This window comes from Salmo salar, chromosome ssa14 (assembly GCF_905237065.1).
Source record: "Salmo salar chromosome ssa14, Ssal_v3.1, whole genome shotgun sequence".
NCBI lineage: Eukaryota > Metazoa > Chordata > Actinopteri > Salmoniformes > Salmonidae > Salmo > Salmo salar.
Window position 1 is genome coordinate 82,879,440 of NC_059455.1, and position 21,115 is coordinate 82,900,554.

A 21,115-nucleotide genomic window follows, 5' to 3' on the forward strand; every position below is an offset into this window, starting at 1 on the left:
CTGCTAGAGCTGCCCCAGTCAACTGTAAGTGCTGTTATTGTGAAGTGGAAAGGTTTAGGAGCAACAACGGCTCAGAGCAACGTGGTAGGTCACACAAGCTCACAGAACGGGACCGCCATTCTGAAGCGCGTAGCCCTTAAAAATCCTCTGTCCTCAGTTGCAACACTCAATACAGTTCCGAACTGCATCTGAAAGCAAGGTCAGCACAAGAACTGTTCGTCGGGAGCTTCATGGGTTTCCATGGCAGAACAGCCGCACACAAGCCTAAGATCACCACGCGCAATGCCACGCGTCGGCTGGAGTAAAGCTCAGCCTCTGGAGCAGTGGAAACGCGTTCTCTGGAGTGATGAATCACGGTTCACCATCTGGCAGTCCGACGGACAAATCAGGAGAATGCTACCTGCCCCAATGCATAGTGCCAACTGTAAAGTTTGGTGGAGGAGGAATAATGGTCTGGGGCTGTTTTTCATGGTTCGGGCTAGGCCCCTTAGTTTCGGGAAGAGAAATTTAACGCTACAGCATACAAACAATCCAAGATAGCGTAGCAGTGCAGACGTGGTTTGTCGTCCTCTCATTTACTTTTGCATTTTTCGTATTTTTTGTATATATTTCAATTTATTTTCAATCACTTTTCCATTTTTAAATTAAATATACCTTCCGGTAACCTGCCTCACCCAATGTGACACGGATCCGCTATTTTGTTTAGACCTTATAGCCAGAACCTCCATCAGCGGCTAGCCATCAGAAGCTAACCAGCTAATTAGCTACTAGCTATTTAGTCATTGTTAGCCACTGCTAGCGGCCCTTACCTTCTGGACAGACACCAGCCGTTTTTGCCGTTTTTGCCTGGATAATACTTGCCAGCCTGCCTGTACCGGACTGTTTTCCCCACTACAACGCCGGATTCCTGCCATAAACCTTGGACCATTACTCCTGATCATCACAGCTAGCTAGCTGCCACCGAGTGACCCAGACCCGAAGCTAGCCCTGAGCCAGGCCCACCTCCCGGCCTACTCTGTGATCACTCAGCTACTCAGCCGATGCCTCCTGGACTCTACCCCAACACGGCTAGAATCCACTACTCCACCGGATCCTCGCCGTAAGCTCTGTACCTTTGCATCGGATCATCGCTGCTAGCTAGCTACTACCGAGTGGCTATAGTGGCTAATTCCCCTGCCCCGAAGCTAGCACCAGTTAGCCGCGAGCCAGGCGCATCTCCCGGCTAGCGAACAAAATTACTACAACTACAATACCTCTTTTGCCATCTGGCCCGGACCCTATGTTGACACGGCGCCCCGCCGTACCACCACGACTGGTCCACCGATGTAACTCTATCCGCTGTGCCCTCAACCGGCCTTTGCCGGACATCGGAGCAGATGCTTCTACTTACCCCGGCCTGCTAACTTTAAACGCTGTGTCTCCCGCGTGCTAGCGTAGTAACGACTACCCCTCGGCTTCCCCGTTCCATCTATTGCTGTTCACTGGACCCTATGATCACTTGGCTACATAGCTGATGCCTGCTGGACTGTTCATTAATCACGGTACTCCATTTTGTTTATTTTTTTGTTTATCTGTCGGCCCCTGCCTCGAACTCAGGCCCTGTGTGTAGTTAACCGACCCTCTCTGCTCATTCATTGCCATTTTACCTGTTGTTGTTGTCTTAGCTGATTAGCTGTTGTTGTCTTACCCGTTGTTGTCTTAGCTAGCTCTCCCAATCAACACCTGTAATTGCTTTATGCCTCGCTTTATGTCTCTCTCAAATGTCAATATGCTTTGTACACTGTTGTATAGGATAGTTATCATTGTTTTAGTTTACTGCGGAGCCCCTAGTCCCACTCAACATGCCTCAGATACCTCCCTTGTCCCACCTTCCACACATGCGGTGACCTCACCCAGCATAACTAACCCGTCAAGAGATGCAACCTCTCTTATCATCACCCGGTGCCTGGGCTTACCTCCACTGTACCCGCACCCCACCATACCCCTGTCTGTACATTATGCCCTGAATCTATTCTACCACACCCAGAAATCTGCTCCTTTTATTCTCTGTCCCCAACGCACTAGACGACCAGTTTTGATAGCCTTTAGCCGTACCCTCATCCTACTCCTCCTCTGTTCCTCGGGTGATGTGGAGGTTAACTCAGGCCCTGCGTTTCCCCAGGCGCTCTCATTTGTTGACTTTGTAACTGTAAAAGCCTTGGTTTCATGCATGTTAACATCAGAAGCCTCCTCCCTAAGTTTGTTTTACTCACTGCTTTAGCACACTCCGCCAACCCTGATGTCCTTACCGTGTATGAATCCTGGCTTAGGAAGGCCACCAAGAATTCTGAGATTTCCATACCCAACTACAACATTTTCCGTCAAGATAGAACTGCCAAAGGGTGAGGAGTTGCAATCTACTCCAGAGATAGCCTGTAAAGATATGTCATACATTCCAGGTCTATGCCCAAACAGTTCGAGCTTCTAATTAAAAAAATGTATCTCTCCAGAAATATCTCTCACTGTTGCCACCTGTTATAGACCCCCCCTCAGCTCCCAGCTGTGCCCTGGACACCATATGTGAATTGATTGCCCCCATCTATATTCAGAGTTCGTTCTGTTAGGTGACCTAAACTGGGATATGCTTAACACCCCGGCAGTCCTACAATCTAAGCTAGATGCCCTCAATCTCACACAAATTATCAAGGAACCCACCAGGTACAACCCTAAATCCGTAAACATGGGCACCCTCATAGATATTATCCTGACCAACTTGCCCTCCAAATACACTTCTGCTGTTTTCAATCAGGATCTCAGCGATCACTGCCTCATTGCCTGCATCCGTAATGGGTCTGCGGTCAAACGACCACCCCTCATCACTGTCAAACGCTCCCTAAAACACTTCTGCGAGCAGGCCTTTTTAATCGACCTGGCCTGGGTATCCTGGAAGGATATTGACCTCATCCCGTCAGTCGAGGATGCCTGGTCGTTCTTTAAAAGTAATTTCCTCACCATCTAAAATAAGCATGACCCTTTCAAAAAATGGAGAACTAAGAACAGATATAGCCCTTGGTTCACTCCAGACCTGACTGCCCTCGACCAGCACAAAAACATCCTGTGGCGGACTGCACTAGCATCGAATAGTCCCCGCGATATTCAACTTTTCAGGGAAGTCAGGAACCAATACACGCAGTCAGTCAGGAAAGCAAAGGCTAGCTTTTTCAAACAGAAATTTGCATCCTGTAGCTCTAACTCCAAAAGGTTTTTGGACACTGTAAAGTCCATGGAGAATAAGAGCACCTCCTCCCTGCTGCCCACTGCACTGAGGCTAGGTAACACCGTCACCACCAATAAATCCACGATAGTCGAAAATTTCAATAAGTATTTCATTACGGCTGGCCATGCTTTCCTCCTGGCTACCCCAGCCCCAGGCAACAGCTCCGCACCCCCCGCAGCTACTTGCCCAAGCCTCCCTAGCTTCTCCTTCATCCAAATCCAGATAGCAGATGTTCTGAAAGAGCTGCAAAACCTGGACCTGTACAAATCACTTTGGTTAAAAAATCTGGACCCTCTCTTTCTAAAATTATCCCCCGCCATTATTGCAACCCCTATTACCAGTCTGTTCAACCTCTCTTTCGTATCGTCCGAGATCCCTAAAGATTGGAATGCTGCTGCGGTCATCCTCCTCTTTAAAGGGGGTGACACTCTAGACCCAAACTGTTATAGACCTATATCCATCCTGCCCTGCCCTTCTAAAGTCTTCGAAAGCGAAGTTAATAAACAGATCACTGACCATTTCGAATCCCACCGTACCTTCTCCGCTGTGCAATCTGGTTTTCGAGCTGGTCATGGGTGCACCTCAGCCACGCTCAAGGTACTAAACGATATCATAACCACCATCGATAAAAGACAGTACTCTACAGCTGTCTTCATCGACCCGGCCAAGGCTATCGACTCTGTCAATCACTGTATTCTTATCAGCAGACTCAACAGCCTTGGTTTCTCAAATGAATGCCTCGCCTGGTTCACCAGCTACTTCTCAGACAGAGTTCAGTGTGTCAAATCGGAGAGCCTGTTGTCCGGACCCTGGCAGTCTCTATGGGGGTACCACAGGGTTCAATTCTCGGGCCGACTCTTTTCTCTGTATATATCAACGATGTCGCTCTTGCTGCGGGTGATTCCCTGATCCACCTCCATGCAGACGACACCATTCTGTATACATCTGGCCCTTCTTTGGACACTGTGTTAACTAACCTCCAAACGAGCTTCAATGCCATACAACACTCCTTCCGTGGCCTCCAACTGCTCTTAAATGCTAGTAAAACCAAATGCATCCTTTTCAACCGTTCGCTGCCCACACCTGCCCGCCCGACTAGCATCACTACTCTGGACGGTTCTGACTTAAAATATGTGGACAACTACAAATACCTAGGTGTCTGGCTAGACTGTAAACTCTCCTTCCAGACTCATATTAAACATCTCCAATCCAAAATCAAATCTAGAATCGGCTTCCTATTTCGCAACAAAGCCTCCTTCACTCACGCCGCCAAAACATACCCTCGTAAAACTGACTATCCTACCGATCCTCGACTTCGGCGATGTCATTTACAAAATATCTTCCAATACTCTACTCAGTAAACTGGATGCAGTCTATCACAGTGCCATCCGTTTTGTCACCAAAGCCCCTTATACCACCCACCACTGTGACCTGTATGCTCTAGTCGGCTGGCCCTCGCTAAATATTCGTCGCCAGACCCACTGGCTTCAGGTCATCTATAAGTCTATGCTAGGTAAAGCTCCGCCTTATCTCAGCTCACTGGTCATGACAACAACACCCACACGTAGCACGCGCTCCAGCAGGTATATCTCACTGGTCATCCCCAAAGCCAACACCTCTTTGGCTGCCTTTCCTTCCAGTTCTTTGCTGCCAATGACTGGAACGAATTGCAAAAATCGCTGAAGCTGGAGACTTATATTTCCTTCACTAACTTTAAACATCAGCTATCTGAGCAGCTAACCGATCGCTGCAGCTGTACATAGCCCATCTGTAAATAGCCCACCCAATCTACCTACCTCATCCCCATATTGTTTTTATTTATTTTTATGCTCTTTTGCACACCCGTATTTCTACTTGCACATCACCATCTCCTCATCTATCATTCCAGTGTTAATTAGATAAATTGTAATTACTTCGCTACTATGGCCTATTTATTGCCTTACCTCCTCACGCCATTTGCACACACTGTATATAGACTTTCTTTTTTTACTATTGTGTTATTGACTGTACGCTTGTTTATTCCATGTGTAACTCTGTGTTGTTGTTTGTGTTGGACTGCTTTGCTTTATCTTGGCCAGGTCGCAGTTGTAAATGAGAACTTGTTCTCAACTAGCTTACCTGGTTAAATAAAGGTGAAATTAAAAATTAAAAAAGTAAAAAAGTCTTGACAATTCTGTGCTTCCAACTTTGTGGCAACAGTTTGGGGAAGGCTCTTTCCTGTTTCAGCATGCCAATGCCCCCATGCACAAAGCGAGGTCCATATAGAAATGGTTTGTTAAGATGGGTGTGGAAGTGGAAAGCCTTCCCAGAAGAGTGGAGGCTGTTATAGCAGCAAAGGGGGGACCAACTCCATATTAATGCCCATGATTTTGGAATGAGATGTTCCACGAGCAGGTGTCCACATACCCATGGTCATGTAGTGTATCTCATAATATCACGATATCTCCACAATATATCATTGTATCATGATATCTCCACAATATACTGTATCATATTACCTCAAAGAAAATCTTAATATCAATCAATCAATTACTCAATCAATCATAATATAGTCATAATATATTTGTCCCTCACCTCTGAGAACCTCTGGACATCCTGTGTGAGGGTCCCCACACGGCTCCAGTTGTAGAAGTTGAGGAACTTGACCACGGCTGGGTTCACAGCGTTGTCCGACGGAACTGTCCGGAAGAAGTTGGGGTACTTCTTCTTGTCGGCCAGAACAGGGGTTGTTGCCGCAAAGGAGAGCTGGAAAGAAAAGGACAGGTACAGAATAGTACATTTCTGACCAATAAACATTAGCTAAACTCAGACTGATCCTGGTGTTCTGAAAGTAGGAGTTCAAGCCCAGAGATCTGAGCTTTAGACAGAGGCCTTAAATCGCTATCTGAGATCTGAGCTTTAGACAGAGGCCTTCGATCGCTATCTGAGATCTGAGCTTTAGACAGAGGCCTTAAATCACCATCTGAGATCTGAGCTTTAGACAGAGGCCTTAAATCACCATCTGAGATCTGAGCTTTAGACAGAGGGCTTAAATCGCTATCTGAGATCTGAGCTTTAGACAGAGGCCTTAAATCACCATCTGAGATCTGAGCTTTAGACAGAGGCCTTAAATCACCATCTGAGATCTGAGCTTTAGACAGAGGCCTTAAATCGCTATCTGAGATCTGAGCTTTAGACAGAGGCCTTAAATCGCTATCTGAGATCTGAGCTTTAGACAGAGGCCTTAAATCACCATCTGAGATCTGAGCTTTAGACAGAGGCCTTAAATCACCATCTGAGATCTGAGCTTTAGACAGAGGCCTTAAATCACCATCTGAGATCTGAGCTTTAGACAGAGGCCTTAAATCGCTATCTGAGATCTGAGCTTTAGACAGAGGCCTTAAATCACCATCTGAGATCTGAGCTTTAGACAGAGGCCTTAAATCACCATCTGAGATCTGAGCTTTAGACAGAGGCCTTAAATCGCTATCTGAGATCTGAGCTTTAGACAGAGGCCTTAAATCGCTATCTGAGATCTGAGCTTTAGACAGAGGCCTTAAATCACCATCTGAGATCTGAGCTTTAGACAGAGGCCTTAAATCACCATCTGAGATCTGAGCTTTAGACAGAGGCCTTAAATCACCATCTGAGATCTGAGCTTTAGACAGAGGCCTTCGATCGCCATCTGAGGGATTAAGCCATGGCAACTAGGGCAGTCTCAGTGTGTCAGTCGCACGCTCGGACACATGCACGCACAAGCACGCCAGATACATACACACACGCCGGGAGGTCAGACACACACACACATACTCTATCTAGTCTTGGAGTCCATCTAGTCTGAACAAATTAACACTCTCACACGTCTATGGAAACATCAGGGAAGCTCACACCTTCAGAGTGCCCACAGTAACAGGAGCTATAATTGTTTGGTGGGAGTGACAGCTGGGATGGACGACATTAACTGACTGACTGACTGATGTGTGTGTTTGATACAAATTTGCTGTGTCATTTTTAAATACACCTCGCATATTCAGTTCAAATACTGCACCATAAGCAGGTTTAAATTAATTCAGGTTCCCCAAAAAATTGCTGAACTTTAAAAGAGAGATTTTTCAGGTCATTACTGCTTTCAAGATTTCAAACAACAAGGACTGCATTTTATTTAGCAAGCACTAGCTCTGAACACAACACACTAGGCTACTTTTGTCTGTGGAAACATATTCTGAAGTCATGTTTTCCAGGTACAGGTTGAAAACCAAATCATTGCGTGAACATGGAGACATTTACTGCTACAGAATGTACAACATTTTCGTCTCTCTCTCTCTCTCTCTCTCTCTCTCTCTCTCTCTCTCTCTCTCTCTCTCTCTCTCTCTCTCTCTCTCTCTCTCTCTCTCTCTCTCTCTCTCTCTCTCTCTCTCTCTCTCTCTCTCTCTCTCTCTCTCTCTCTCTCTCGACAGCGAACATGAGAAGAGAATGACTAGAATTTGGAAAGGTTCACCTTACCGTTTGACAAAGAATATTGTGTAGTTGTTTTAAAGGCTTTGTGAAGCCATATATATATGAGGGGCAACAGTAAAGTGTTAACAATCATATCGCAGAAAGATTGAAGAACATTGAATGGGAGACTTTGGCTTTGCAGAAATTTAGCCTAGTCCTACCAAATCCGGAATGGTTGCCTCTGTTCCATTAGCATGTTTAGTTAGCTGAGAGAAGAAAACTCGTTGCACTCCAACTTCAATGTGTCCTATCTCTCATTAAATGAATGACTGATATAGATCAACGCAGGGTTAATTACTGAGCAGAGAGAAATTAAGCAGACACACTGATTCATGATAGCGATCAAAAGGAGGATATTATTGTTCTGATTGAGGCTAGGGGTGTGTGTGTGATTGCGTGCACATTTCTTGGAAGCAGGTTTACGATTAGAGAAGCTAGTCATAGCACCTCCATTCTGGGGTGCTTTACCGTGATCTTCAAAAGCCAGTCAAGACCAGTCAAGAATAGTTGCTGTGGTAATTATATACCTTGGGTAAACTACAGGAAAATCAGATACAAAACTACAAGCGCTTGATTGGAACCCACATATGGGTATAACATAGTATGATCACAGAATGACTGTTGTAAAACACCTATTACTATTACTACTATTACTACAACCACTTCTGCTAGCACTACCACTACTATTACCACTCCTACTACTACTACTTCTACTTTTTATTAATTTATTTTATTTACTACTACTACTACTATTGTTGCTACAACTTCTACTGCCACTGCTGCTACTACTACTACTACCACTACTACAACGACAATGACGAAAACTATAACTACTACTAATACCACTATTACTACTACTACCACTGCTAATACGACTACAACTAAGACTACTACGACAACTATTACTACTGCTACTACTACTGCTACTACTACTACTACTACTACTACTGGTGCTGCTACTACTACTACTGGTGCTGCTACTGCTGCTACTACTACTACTGGTGCTGACACTGCTGCTACTACTACTACTGGTGCTGCTACTGCTGCTACTACTACTACTGGTGCTGCTACTGCTGCTACTACTACTGGTGCTGCTACTGCTGCTACTACTACTACTACTACTACTACTACTACTACTACTACTACTACTAGTAGTAGTAGTAATGCTGCTGCTGCTGCTGCTACTACCGCTAATACAAATACAGTTGAAGTCAGAAGTTTACATACACCTTAGCCAAATACATTTAAACTCAGTTGTCACAATTCCTGACAATTAATCCACGTAAAAATTCCCTGTCATAAGTCAGTTAGGATCACCACTTTATTTTAAGAATGTGAAATGTCAGAATAATAGTAGAGAGAATGATTTATTTCAGATTTTATTTCTTTCATCACATTCCCAGTGGGTCAGAAGTTTACATACACTCAATTAGTATTTGGTAGCATTGCCTTTAAATTGTTTAACTTGGGTCAAACATTTTGGGTAGCCTTCTACAAGCTTCCCACAATAATTTGGGTGAATTTTTGTCCCATTCCTCCTGACAGAGCTGGTGTAACTGAGTCAAGTTTGTAGGTCTCCTTGCTCGCACACGATTTTTCAGTTCTGCCCACACATTTTCTATAGGATTGAGGCCAGGGCTTTGTGACGGCCACTCCAATACCTTGACATTGTTGTACTTAAGCAACTTTGCCACAACTGTGGAAGTATGCTTGGGGTCATTGTCCATTTGGAAGACCCATTTGCGACCAAGCTTTAACTTCTTGGCTGATGTCTTGAGATGTTGCATCTATTTTGTGAAGTGCACCAGTCCCTCCTGCAGCAAAGCACCCCCACAACATGATGCTGCCACCCCCGTGCTTCACGATTGGGATGGTGTTCTTCGGCTTGCAATCCTCCCCCTTTTTCCTCTAAACATAACGATGGTCATTATGGCCAAACAGTTCTACATTTTTACATTTTTGTCATTTTGCAGACACTCTTATCCGGAGCATACATTTTCATACATTTCATAAAACATTTTCCCATACTGGTCCCCAGTGGGAATTGAACCCACAACCCTGGCATTACAAACACCATGCTCTACCAACGGAGCCACTTTCATCAGACCAGAGGACATTTCTCCAAAAAGTACGATCTTTGTCCCCATGTGCAGTTGCAAACTGCCGTCTGGCATTTTGATGGCGGTTTTGGAGCAGTGGCTTCTTCCTTGCTGAACGGCCTTTCAGGTTATGTCGATATAGCACTTGTTTTACTGTGGATATAGATACTTTTGTACCTGTTTCCTCCAGCATCTTCACGAGGTCCTTTGCTGTTGTTCTGGGATTGATTTGCACTTTTCGCACCAAAGTACGTTCATTTCTAGGAGACAGAACACGTCTCCTTCCTGAGCGGTATGACGGCTGTGTGGTCCCATGGTGTTTATACTTGCTTACTATTGTTTGTACAGATGAACGTGGTACCTTCAGGCGTTTGGAAATTGCTCCCAAGGATGAAGCAGACTTGTGGAGGTCTACAATTTTTTTCTGAGGTTTTCGCTGATTTCTTTTGATTTTCCCATGATGTCAAGCAAAGAGGCACTGAGTTTAAAGGTAGGCATTGAAACACATCCACAGGTACACCTCCAATTGACTCAAATTATGTCAATTAGCCTATCAGAAGCTTCTAAAGCTATGACATTATTTTCTGGAATTTTCCAAGCTGTTTAAAGGCACAGTCAACTTAGTGTATGTAAACTTCTGACCCACTGGAATTGTGATACAGTAAATTATAAATGAAATAATCTGTCTGTAAACAATTGTTGGAAAAATGACTTGTGTCATGCACAAAGTAGATGTCCTAACCGACTTGCCAAAACTATAGTTTGTTAACAAGAAATTTGTGGAGTGGTTGAAAAACAAGTTTTAATGACTCCAACCTAAGTGTATGTAAACTTCCGACTTCAACTGTACTACTACTACTACTTCTACTACGTCTACAGTACTACTACCACTCCTACTACCAACTAGTAGAATAAGAAGTGAAGTTAACAAAGACATTAAGTTCATAGTTCTATGGTTTTGGGTTGAATGAAGTTCCACCCTGAGAGCCCATATCAGCCCAGCAGTTAGATTTTTGAAGGGAATTGGCGGTTATTGTTATTTTTCACATTGGTCTTGCACAGAGGTGTGACTCTAGGACCCCAGGTAAATGATCCTGTTTAGATTCAGGACCAAGTGACTAAGTGGTTATTATGGGTCACTAGCTGAGAAAATCTATTGTTGGATTTGAGGTAACAAGTCAAGGTTGCCTTTCTGTCTCCAAATCAATCTGAACCCCCAAGCTGCCAATGGTGCAGACGGTTTGGTGAGAAAGTCATCATGTGAAATTATCTCAAACACAGCTGACAAAATGGGTCAGTCTTTGACTAAATACAGTAGAGTGTTTTATTCATATGGAAGACTTAAAATAGCGCTATGCTATCACATATCTGAGAGTTCTGTCTTACATAACAAGATTTAAAAAGGTCTATTCAAATGTAATGGCCCTCTTTGGTGCACACACATTCATGCACATGCACACGTATGCACACACACAAGATTTACATTCTTTACAAGCCACCATGATGGAGCTGCAGTCTGGGCCTCTGTCTGAGACTCCCCACCCACTGCAAGGTCACTAGGGCTTTGGTAATGAGGCTATGTCCCAAATGGCATCCTATTACTTATATAGTACACTACTTTTGACCAGGGCCCATAGGGAATAGGGTGCCATTTGGGACACTCTAAGTCTGGGGATTATTAGAACCACGGTAGTATTACAGAATTATGTATTTGAGAATTACTATCTGTGTGAATTACTTAGTGATACGATTTCTGGGGAAATCTATTGAGATGCGATTATAAATACAATGTTATCCATCTTGGCAGTTTGAGAGAATTTCAAGCCTGTTTGCTTTCTGTCTGTTTTCCATTTTGAATTATTCAACAGTTGAAATCAAGTGATGTGGATATAAGAGAATGACAGAGAAAAAGAGAAATAGTAAATAATGAAAGCATATACGAGAGAGGTTGATACTGCATATAGAAAAAGAGAGAAAGAGAGCATAGATAGAAAGAGATAAACAGAGAGAGATCGATAAATGGTCCATTGCAGATTCTCAGAGCATGCCTTCTCATTGAATGAGGTCTGCCATATCAGATTATTTGACACTTAACTGATCGGGTACAGGGGCCGTCTCTGTGATCAGGTACAGGGGCCGTCTCTGTGATCAGGTACAGGGGCCGTCTCTGTGATCAGGTACAGGGGCCGTCTCTGTGATCAGGTACAGGGGCCGTCTCTGTGATCAGGTACAGGGGCCGTCTCTGTGATCAGGTACAGGGGCCGTCTCTGTGATCAGGTACAGGGGCCGTCTCTGTGATCAGGTACAGGGGCCGTCTCTGTGATCAGGTACAGGGGCCGTCACTGTGATCAGGTACAGGGGCCGTCACTGTGATCAGGTACAGGGGCCGTCTCTGTGATCAGGTACAGGGGCCGTCTCTGTGATCAGGTATAGGAGCCGTCTCTGTGATCAGGTATAGGAGCCGTCTCTGTGATCAGGTATAGGAGCTGTCTCTGTGATCAGGTATAGGAATCAATAGATAAAGTCTCTAAGCCAATTCCACTGACTGATGCCTGGCAGGGCCACATATTGACAATGTTGCAGACTGTCTTCTTAGGCTTAGGGTAAAGGTGTGTTATTGACTGTACGTTTGTTAATCCCATGTGTAACTCTGTGTTGTTGTTTGTGTCGCGCTGCTTTGCTTCATCTTGGCCAGGTCGCAGTTGTAAATGAGAACTTGTTCTCAAATGGCCTACCTGGTTAAATAAAGGTGAAATAAAATAAACTTTTAAAAAATCAAGAAAAAAGGGACCGTATTTCACTAACAATAATCTTACCAAGTCAAGTGTCTCTTTGAGGAGGTAGAGAGCTAATTGCCTTGTATAAGGTGAGTTAAAGGCTATTATGTTATCTGACATTAATGCTAAAATCGGTGTAATGTCCATAGAAACAACTAGATAAGGCATATGAATAACTTGTCTCTGCGGGGTTACTGCATAATCGTAGATCGTATTTACGTTTACAGCAGAGAAGAATAGTTTGCAACCTGTGAAAAGGACCTGGGTAAATTGATCCTGCATGAATTAAAGGCGATGGACTCAGCAACCTTTGCCAATACAAGCAGTTAATAGGGAAGGAGTTTACAGATACAGGAGCCTGTAGCTTCCATGGATCAATGCTGAGAGGCGTGATCTGCTAGAGACTGCTCCTGTTACAGAACTGTGTGTGTGTGTTCCTTCTTTATTTATGTGGGCTTAACACTAGAGCTGCCTGGCCTTTCAGCCTATAAGTACCCACTAAAGAACGTTGACAACTTTGCAGGGAGGCCCATTTAGCATATGCATCAGGAATACCTGGGATAGGATTAAGTAATCCTTCTAACCCCCCCCCAAAAAAAGATATAGATGTACTATTGTAAAGTGGTTGTTCCACTGGATATCATAAGGTGAATGCACCAATTTGTAAGTCGCTCTGGATAAGAGCGTCTGCTAAATGACGTAAATGTAAATGTAAACCCGCAAGGTGCACAAACATAAGCACCAACACTTAATAAATGTGCATGAATAAATTGTAAAGGATGAGTTGCAAAAATAAATATTTGTGGAAATATATCCATTACAAGATATAAAAACAATAGTTATTTGTTTAGATAGAGTCAAGGATATGTTTTGTATAATTCTACGAAGTCCTAGTGAAAAACGTAGGGCGATAGCCTATTTTAGTTCCCCTTACAATAAAAACACTACAGTGAAATACATTTGATCATCTGTACTTGTAAGTACTACAGTCTAGTCAGAGCTTCTTTTGAGTAAGAAGAAATTAAAAAGATATTAATAATAATGTAACCAGCTGCACAGGTGAAATGATTTGACTTATTCCTAAACAAAATCACAAGTTAATGAACAATTGTAAAGGGTGAGTGAGAGCTGTGGTGCATTAGAGGAGAGGAAGAGCAGGACGCACTGCTGCCTCCTTGGCTGTCTCCTTGGCTGCCTCCTTGGCTGCCTCCTTGGCTGTCTAATTGGCTGCATGCATGGCGGCAGTAGCTTGTTTCTTGGCGTTCATGTGTTTCTCACGAAGCTCACATGCCAGATCCATGATGAAATCTCTCCTGCCGACTGTCTTGTCAAGGCAGTGCTTGTACAACAAGTGTGTGTTGATAGCAGCCATGTTGAGCACGTTGTAGAACACCACAACAGGCCAGCGGAGAGTTCTTCCTTTTACAGAGTACAGTCTTTGTCACGTCCTGACCCTTGTAAGATGTCATTTTCTATAGTAAAGTAGGTCAGGGCGTGACAGGGGGTGTTTTGGGTGGTTTTCTATGTTTTCTATTTCTATGTTTAAGTTCTAGTTTTTGTATTTCTATGTTGTTGTTTTTTGGGTTGATCTCCAATTGGAGGCAGCTGGTCCTCGTTGCCTCTAATTGGAGATCATATTTAAGTTGGGTTTTTTTCCATTGTGTTTGTGGGTAGTTGTTTTCCATTTTGTTCTCTGTTTCGTTCACGTAACCTGACAGAACTGTTGACTGTCGTTTTGTTTCTTTTGTATAAGTGTTCGTTTTCATTAAAATATAATTATGAGCACGCAACACGTTGCGCCTTGGTCCGCTTTATACGACGATGTAAGGAGTGTCGTAATGATTGGACCAAGGTGCAGCGGGAACTCATCTTCTTTAATGTGTTAAAAGAAGGAAAAAACAAACAAAACACGTATACAAACACAACGAACGACACTAACAGTCCTGTCATGTGCTCAGACACTAAACAAGGAGACAACTACCCACAATTCCCATTACAAACACACCCCTATACATAGGACCTTCAATCAGAGGCAACGAGGAACAGCTGCCTCCAATTGAAGGCCAATCCCAATTAACTAAACATAGAACTAAACAACCTAGATCTAACATAGAAATACACTAACCTAGAACATAACGCCACACCAAACTGGAAGTCTTCCGACTAGCTTGGAAAGACAGTACCGTGCAGTATCGAAGAGCCCTCACTGCTGCTCGATCATCCTATTTTTCCAACTTAATTGAGGAAAATAAGAACAATCCGAAATTTCTTTTTGATACTGTCGCAAAGCTAACTAAAAAGCAGCCTTCGCAAATGGAGGATGGCTTTCACTTCAGCAGTAATAAATTTAAGAACTTCTTTGAGGAAAAGATCATGATCATTAGAAAGCAAATTACAGACTCCTCTTTAAATCTGGGTATTCCTCCAAAGCTCCATTGTCCTGAGTCTACACAACTCTGCCAGGACCTAGGATCAAGGGAGATACTAAAGTGTTTTAGTACTATATCTCTTGACACAATGATGAAAATAATCATGTCCTCCAAACCCTCAAGCTGCATACTGGACCCTATTCCAACTAAACTACTGAAAGAGCTGCTTCCTGTGCTTGGCCCTCAAATGTTGAACATAATAAACGGCTCTCTATCCACCGGATGTGTACCAAGCTCACTAAAAGTGGCAGTAATAAAGCCTCTCTTGAAAAAGCCGAATCTTGATCCAGAAATTATAAAAAACTATCGGCCTATATCGAATCTTCCATTCCTCTCAAAAATTTTAGAAAAAGCTGTTGCACAGCAACTCACTGCCTTCCTGAAGACAAACAATGTATACGAAACGCTTCAGTCTGGTTTTAGACCCCATCATAGCACTGAGACTGCACTTGTGAAGGTGGTAAATGACCTTTTAATGACGTCAGACCGAGGCTCTGCATCTGTCCTCGTGCTCCTAGATCTTAGTGCCGCTTTTGATACCATCGATCACCACATTCTTTTGGAGAGATTGGAAACCCAAATTGGTCTACATGGACAAGTTCTGGCCTGGTTTAGATCTTATCTGTCGGAAAGATATCAGTTTGTCTCTGTGAATGGTTTGTCCTCTGACAAATCAATTGTAAATTTCGGTGTTCCTCAAGGTTCCGTTTTAGGACCACTATTGTTTTCACTATATATTTTACCTCTTGGGGATGTCATTCGAAAACATAATGTTAAATTTCACTGCTATGCGGACGACACACAGCTGTACATTTCAATGAAACATGGTGAAGCCCCAAAATTGCCCTCGCTAGAAGCCTGTGTTTCAGACATAAAGAAGTGGATGGCTGCAAACTTTCTACTTTTAAACTCGGACAAAACAGAGATGCTTGTTCTAGGTCCCAAGAAACAAAGAGATCTTCTGTTGAATCTGACAATGAATCTGGATGGTTGTACAGTCGTCTCAAATAAAACTGTGAAGGACCTCGGCGTTACTCTGGACCCTGATCTCTCTTTTGAAGAACATATCAAGACTGTTTCAAGGACAGCTTTTTTCCATCTACGTAACATTGCAAAAATCAGAAACTTTCTGTCCAAAAATGACGCAGAAAAATTAATCCATGCTTTTGTTACTTCTAGGCTGGACTACTGCAATGCTCTACTTTCCGTCTACCCGGATAAAGCACTAAATAAACTTCAGTTAGTGCTAAATACGGCTTACTGGTGTTCTTCCATGCCGTCCATTGGAGGGGTGCGTCACTTGAGTGGGTTGAGTCACTGACGTGGTCTTCCTGTCTGGGTTGGCGCCCCCCCTTGGGTTGTGCCATGGCGGAGATCGTTGTGGGCTATACTCGGCCTTGTCTTAGGACGGTAAGTTGGTGGTTGGAGACATCCCTCTAGTGGTGTGGGGGCTGTGCTTTGGCAAAGTGGGTGGGGTTATATCCTGCCTGTTTGGCCCTGTCCGGGGGTATCATCGGATGGGGCCACAGTGTCTTCTGATCCCTCCTGTCTCAGCCTCCAGTATTTATGCTGCAGTAGTTTATGTGTCGGGGGCTAGGGTCAGTCTGTTACATCTGGAGTATTTCTCTTGTCTTATCCGGTGTCCTGTGTGAATTTAAATATGCTCTCTCTAATTCTCTCTTTCTCTCTTTCTGTCTTTCTCTCGGAGGACCTGAGCCCTAGGACCATGCCTCAGGACTACCTGGTATGATGACTCCTTGCTGTCCCCAGTCCACCTGGCCGTGCTGCTGCTCCAGTTTCAACTGTTCTGCCTGCGGCTATGGAACCCTGACCTGTTCACCGGACGTGCTTGTTGCACCCTCGACAACTACTATGATTATTATTATTTGACCATGCTGGTCATTTATGAACATTTTAACATTTTAACATCTTGACCATGTTCTGTTATAATATCCACCCTGCACAGCCAGAAGAGGACTGGCCACCCCTCATAGCCTGGTTCCTCTCTAGGTTTCTTCCTAGGTTTTTGGCCTTTCTAGGGAGTTTTTCCTAGGGAGTTTTTCCTAGCCACCGTGCTTCTTTCACATGCTTTGCTTGCTGTTTGGGGTTTTAGGCTGGGTTTCTGTACAGCACTTTGAGATATCAGCTGATGTACGAAGGGCTATATAAAAATAAAATTGATTTGATTTGAACATAACCCAAAAACCCCGGAACACTCTAAACAAACACCCCTCTACATAAACACATAGCCCAACAAACCTCGAACCACATAAAACAAACACCCCCTGCCACGTCCTGACCAAACTACAATAACAAATAACCCCTTTACTGGTCAGAACGTGACAGACGAACGCTACAGTCTTGTCATCTGGACACCCACACCAACCCATTGCAGAAAATAAAATTGAACAGAAAAGGTTAAAATTATATAGAATAATAACAATAATATTAACGTAGTACAATGTAATAAAAGGAGATCATATTTGGTGAATGGCAGACGGAAAGGCTATGTGTATATGGCAGAGTGTTGTGCAGGGGGCGGCAGCTCCTTACTTTGTTCGTTCACTGTTCAGAGCAGGCTAGTCTTCTTTGCCAAACTCCTGTCTCACTGTGGCAGTTGGGATCACCATCTTAGTTGGCCCTGTTCTGGTATTTCTGCATCGAGACTCAGGCATCGGAGACGGAGGCTCGACTCAGACAAAGACTCTTCATCAGCAACGTCTCAATGTCGATTTCAAGCTCAATATCCGATCCTCCATCCGACTCCAGCTCATCTAAATTCTGCTGCATTCGTTTGGTCCAGCTTGACATTGTGAACTACACACGTTGTATGTTGTACTCAGTGTCTGATATGACTCTCTGAGGGGAAATTATATATCCATTTACAGGCTTTCATAATAAAATAATTAGCCCGCCCACAATTCTTTATCATCATTATACTATTGTTCTAAATTCAGTCATCCTCTTCACCCTCCTCCTCATCCTCATCATTCAGATCATTCAGGCAATTATCAGTTTCTATCTGGTTATTATCGCCCATTCATCCATTGACGGCATTCATTCAGTGCGGAGAGAGACTCATTAGCGCCTGGGTACCAACGCCCTTTTGTCTTGGCCCCTTAAGTTAGTAATAGCTGTTTAAAAAAACTACCGAGCAATGTAAAATATACATATTTAGGAAAAGTCCGTGAAGCAGATGAGTGGCCTTTGGCCTATGGTGGTTCTACTGTTAATGAGGCATGACATGTGGAGTCTAAAGATAAATAGTCACACAATCATGGTATTATACAGTTCAGTGTGTGTGTGTGTGTTCTTGCGCAAGTGCACACACAACCTTTAATATTTTGTAATTGCGTCCAGTTAATAAACATGAATGATATTTCAGATAAATATACTATTTCTTCAATACTTGGTACAACAACACAAGTTGCTCACCTCCAAACACTGATCAAGACCCTGGATCAAATATTGATTACTCCATGAATTTGGTAGAACCACATAATCAATAACACAGATGGACACAAATGATTTAAAACAAGGTTAAACACTCATGATAGAATCCTGTTCAAACATCACTCTATTCAAAATGTGAATAACCACAAGTCATCATTTTACTGGATCTAAATGTAAAATATAACATTCCTATTGGCCAGGCATCAGGGAAGCATGAAGCTGCAATGCTTTATTGGATTAGACATGATTAGTTATGCTATCAACAAACTATCTGTTGATAAGCAACTGCTTGCTAAGGTTACAGTTAGGGTTAGGTTTAGAATAAGGGTTAGGGTAAGGTTTAAGTTCAGGGTTAGATTAAGGGTCAAGGTTTCAAGTTTAAAGTTGTATTAGTCATATGTACGGGATACACATGGTATACACTGTCCAATGAAATGCTTACTTGCAGGTTCCTTCTTGAGAATGCAACAATAATAAGAAATAATAAAATATAATATGAACATAAAGTAAATGGCTCAGTAGAATAGAATAAAGATTTTGGCATAAGTATAGGCATTAGGGTTAGGGTTAGGGCTAGGGTTAGGGTTACAGATAGTTAGTTGAAATGTTACTGATAGGCTGTTCATGACACCATCCAATACGACACCATCCAATATGACGGCATCCAAAATGTGAGACCATTATTAGATGATACCTGGGACACCATGCAGTATGTGAGACCATTATTGGATGACACCTCAGACACCATGCAGTATGAGACCCTGATTGGATGACAGCTCAGACACACATCATGCAGTATCGGAGGCAGGGCCGTGCACAGACCTTAAGCTCATTTAAACCAATATTGCAAGCTCTGATATTGCTAAAATGTGGAATATAAATGGTAAATTGTCTGCCCTACATGAACAAACAAACAGCATTAGGATATCTTACAGCCTTTTGGGAAAGTAGACCTGTAAACAATCAGATACAATAGGCAGAAATATCAACTATTAATATTTATCACTTCTTGCTAGCTGTTCAATAGACAACTTTGTAAGTAGAATTTGCTCTCATCAGTCCTATATGGTCCTGCCTGACATAAATACATACAGTAACATGTTGTGACTATTGTAATAGGCTCTAAGGCAAGTTGGCTCAGACACTGAAAACTGTCATTTTTTCCAGTCTGTGGATTTTATATGTTCAGCCCCTGCTCTTGCAATTTCTTAATTAAGGGGGCACCCCTAGATTTGACTCCAAATCCAATATGGCATCCAAAATCCAATATGGCTGCCACAATATCATTAAATGATGGTTTAATCACCTGTATATGTACACAAGACATTTTTCAGATTTGTGTGTACTTCAACCATGTTTGGAATCCAATATGCCTTCCACAATTACACTCAAACACCTTTATCTGGATATATAAAATGGCAGCAGAACAGACTGCTTTCCATCGCAAAACCAAGCATTCCAAGTCAAGAATGGCAACACCAAGCATTCCAAGTCAAGAATGGCTACACCAAGCATTCCAAGTCAAGAATGGCTACACCAAGCATTCCAAGTCAAGAATGGCTACACCAAGCATTCCAAGTCAAGAATGGCTACACCAAGCATTCCAAGTCAAGAATGGCTACACCAAGCATTCCAAGTCAAGAATGGCTACACCAAGCATTCCAAGTCAAGAATGGCAACACCAAGAATTCCAAGTCAAGAATGGCAACACCAAGCATTCCAAGTCACGATTATCTGAGGATCAATGGGAGGCTCCAACGAAAGGAAAGAGAATCCAACCCTGTATTCTGACACCCTCTCCCTACCTCTTCCACTGGGCTGTCACGGTTGTCGTAGGGTAAAGTGGACCAAGACGCAGCGGGGAAATGTGCACTCGTCTTCTTTTATTAATCGGACAAAGAAGGTGAACCAAAACAAACACGTACACAACAAAAACACAATCACTAATAACAGGCCGGTAAGGCAACAAAGCTATACCCAGCACAATCTCCCACAAATACGAAAACAAACACATACCTATTTATAGAACCCTCAATCAGAGGCAACGAGAAAACACCTGCCTCCAATTGAGGGTTCAACCCCCAATTAACTAAACATAGAAATACAAATAACTAGACTGAACATAGAAATACATAAACATAGAACAGTGCCCAAAACCCAGAATACTAAATCAAACACCCTACAACAAACACAACCAGCCCGAACCACATAAAACAAATACCCCCTGCCACGTCCTGACCAAACTACAATAACAAATAACCCCTATTACTAGTCAGGACGTGACAGTTACCCCCCCCCCCCCCCCAAAGGTGCAGACCCCGGATGCACCTCACACAAATAAACAAAATAACCCCAAAACAAACTAAATCCCCTAAACTAAAGGGAGGGAAGGGAGGGTGGCTGCCGTCAACGACAGCTCCTGTGCTACACCCCCCCCCTCCCCAACCAACCTATACTGGAGGTGGCTCAGGCTCAGGTCTACTTCCCCCACCCAACCTGTCCACCCCTGCAGAATGCTCAGGGCTGTAGAGCGTCTCTGGGAGCTCCGGACTGTAAGTCGACTCTGGAAGCTCCAGACTATAGGCAGACTCACTCGGTTCCAGACTGTAGGCAGACTCACTCGGT

General features: G+C 43.4%; 1 protein-coding gene across 1 annotated transcript in view; it reads right to left on the bottom strand.

Moving 5' to 3' along the window:
• Nucleotides 1-21,115, bottom strand: part of gabbr2 (gamma-aminobutyric acid (GABA) B receptor, 2) — a 362,077-nt gene that overhangs the window by 192,609 nt on the left and 148,353 nt on the right. Inside the window, exon 3 of the mRNA XM_014142790.2 lies at nt 5,831-6,001. Within this exon, the coding sequence (XP_013998265.1) occupies nt 5,831-6,001 (171 nt within the window). The remainder of the gene's footprint in view (nt 1-5,830; nt 6,002-21,115) is intronic.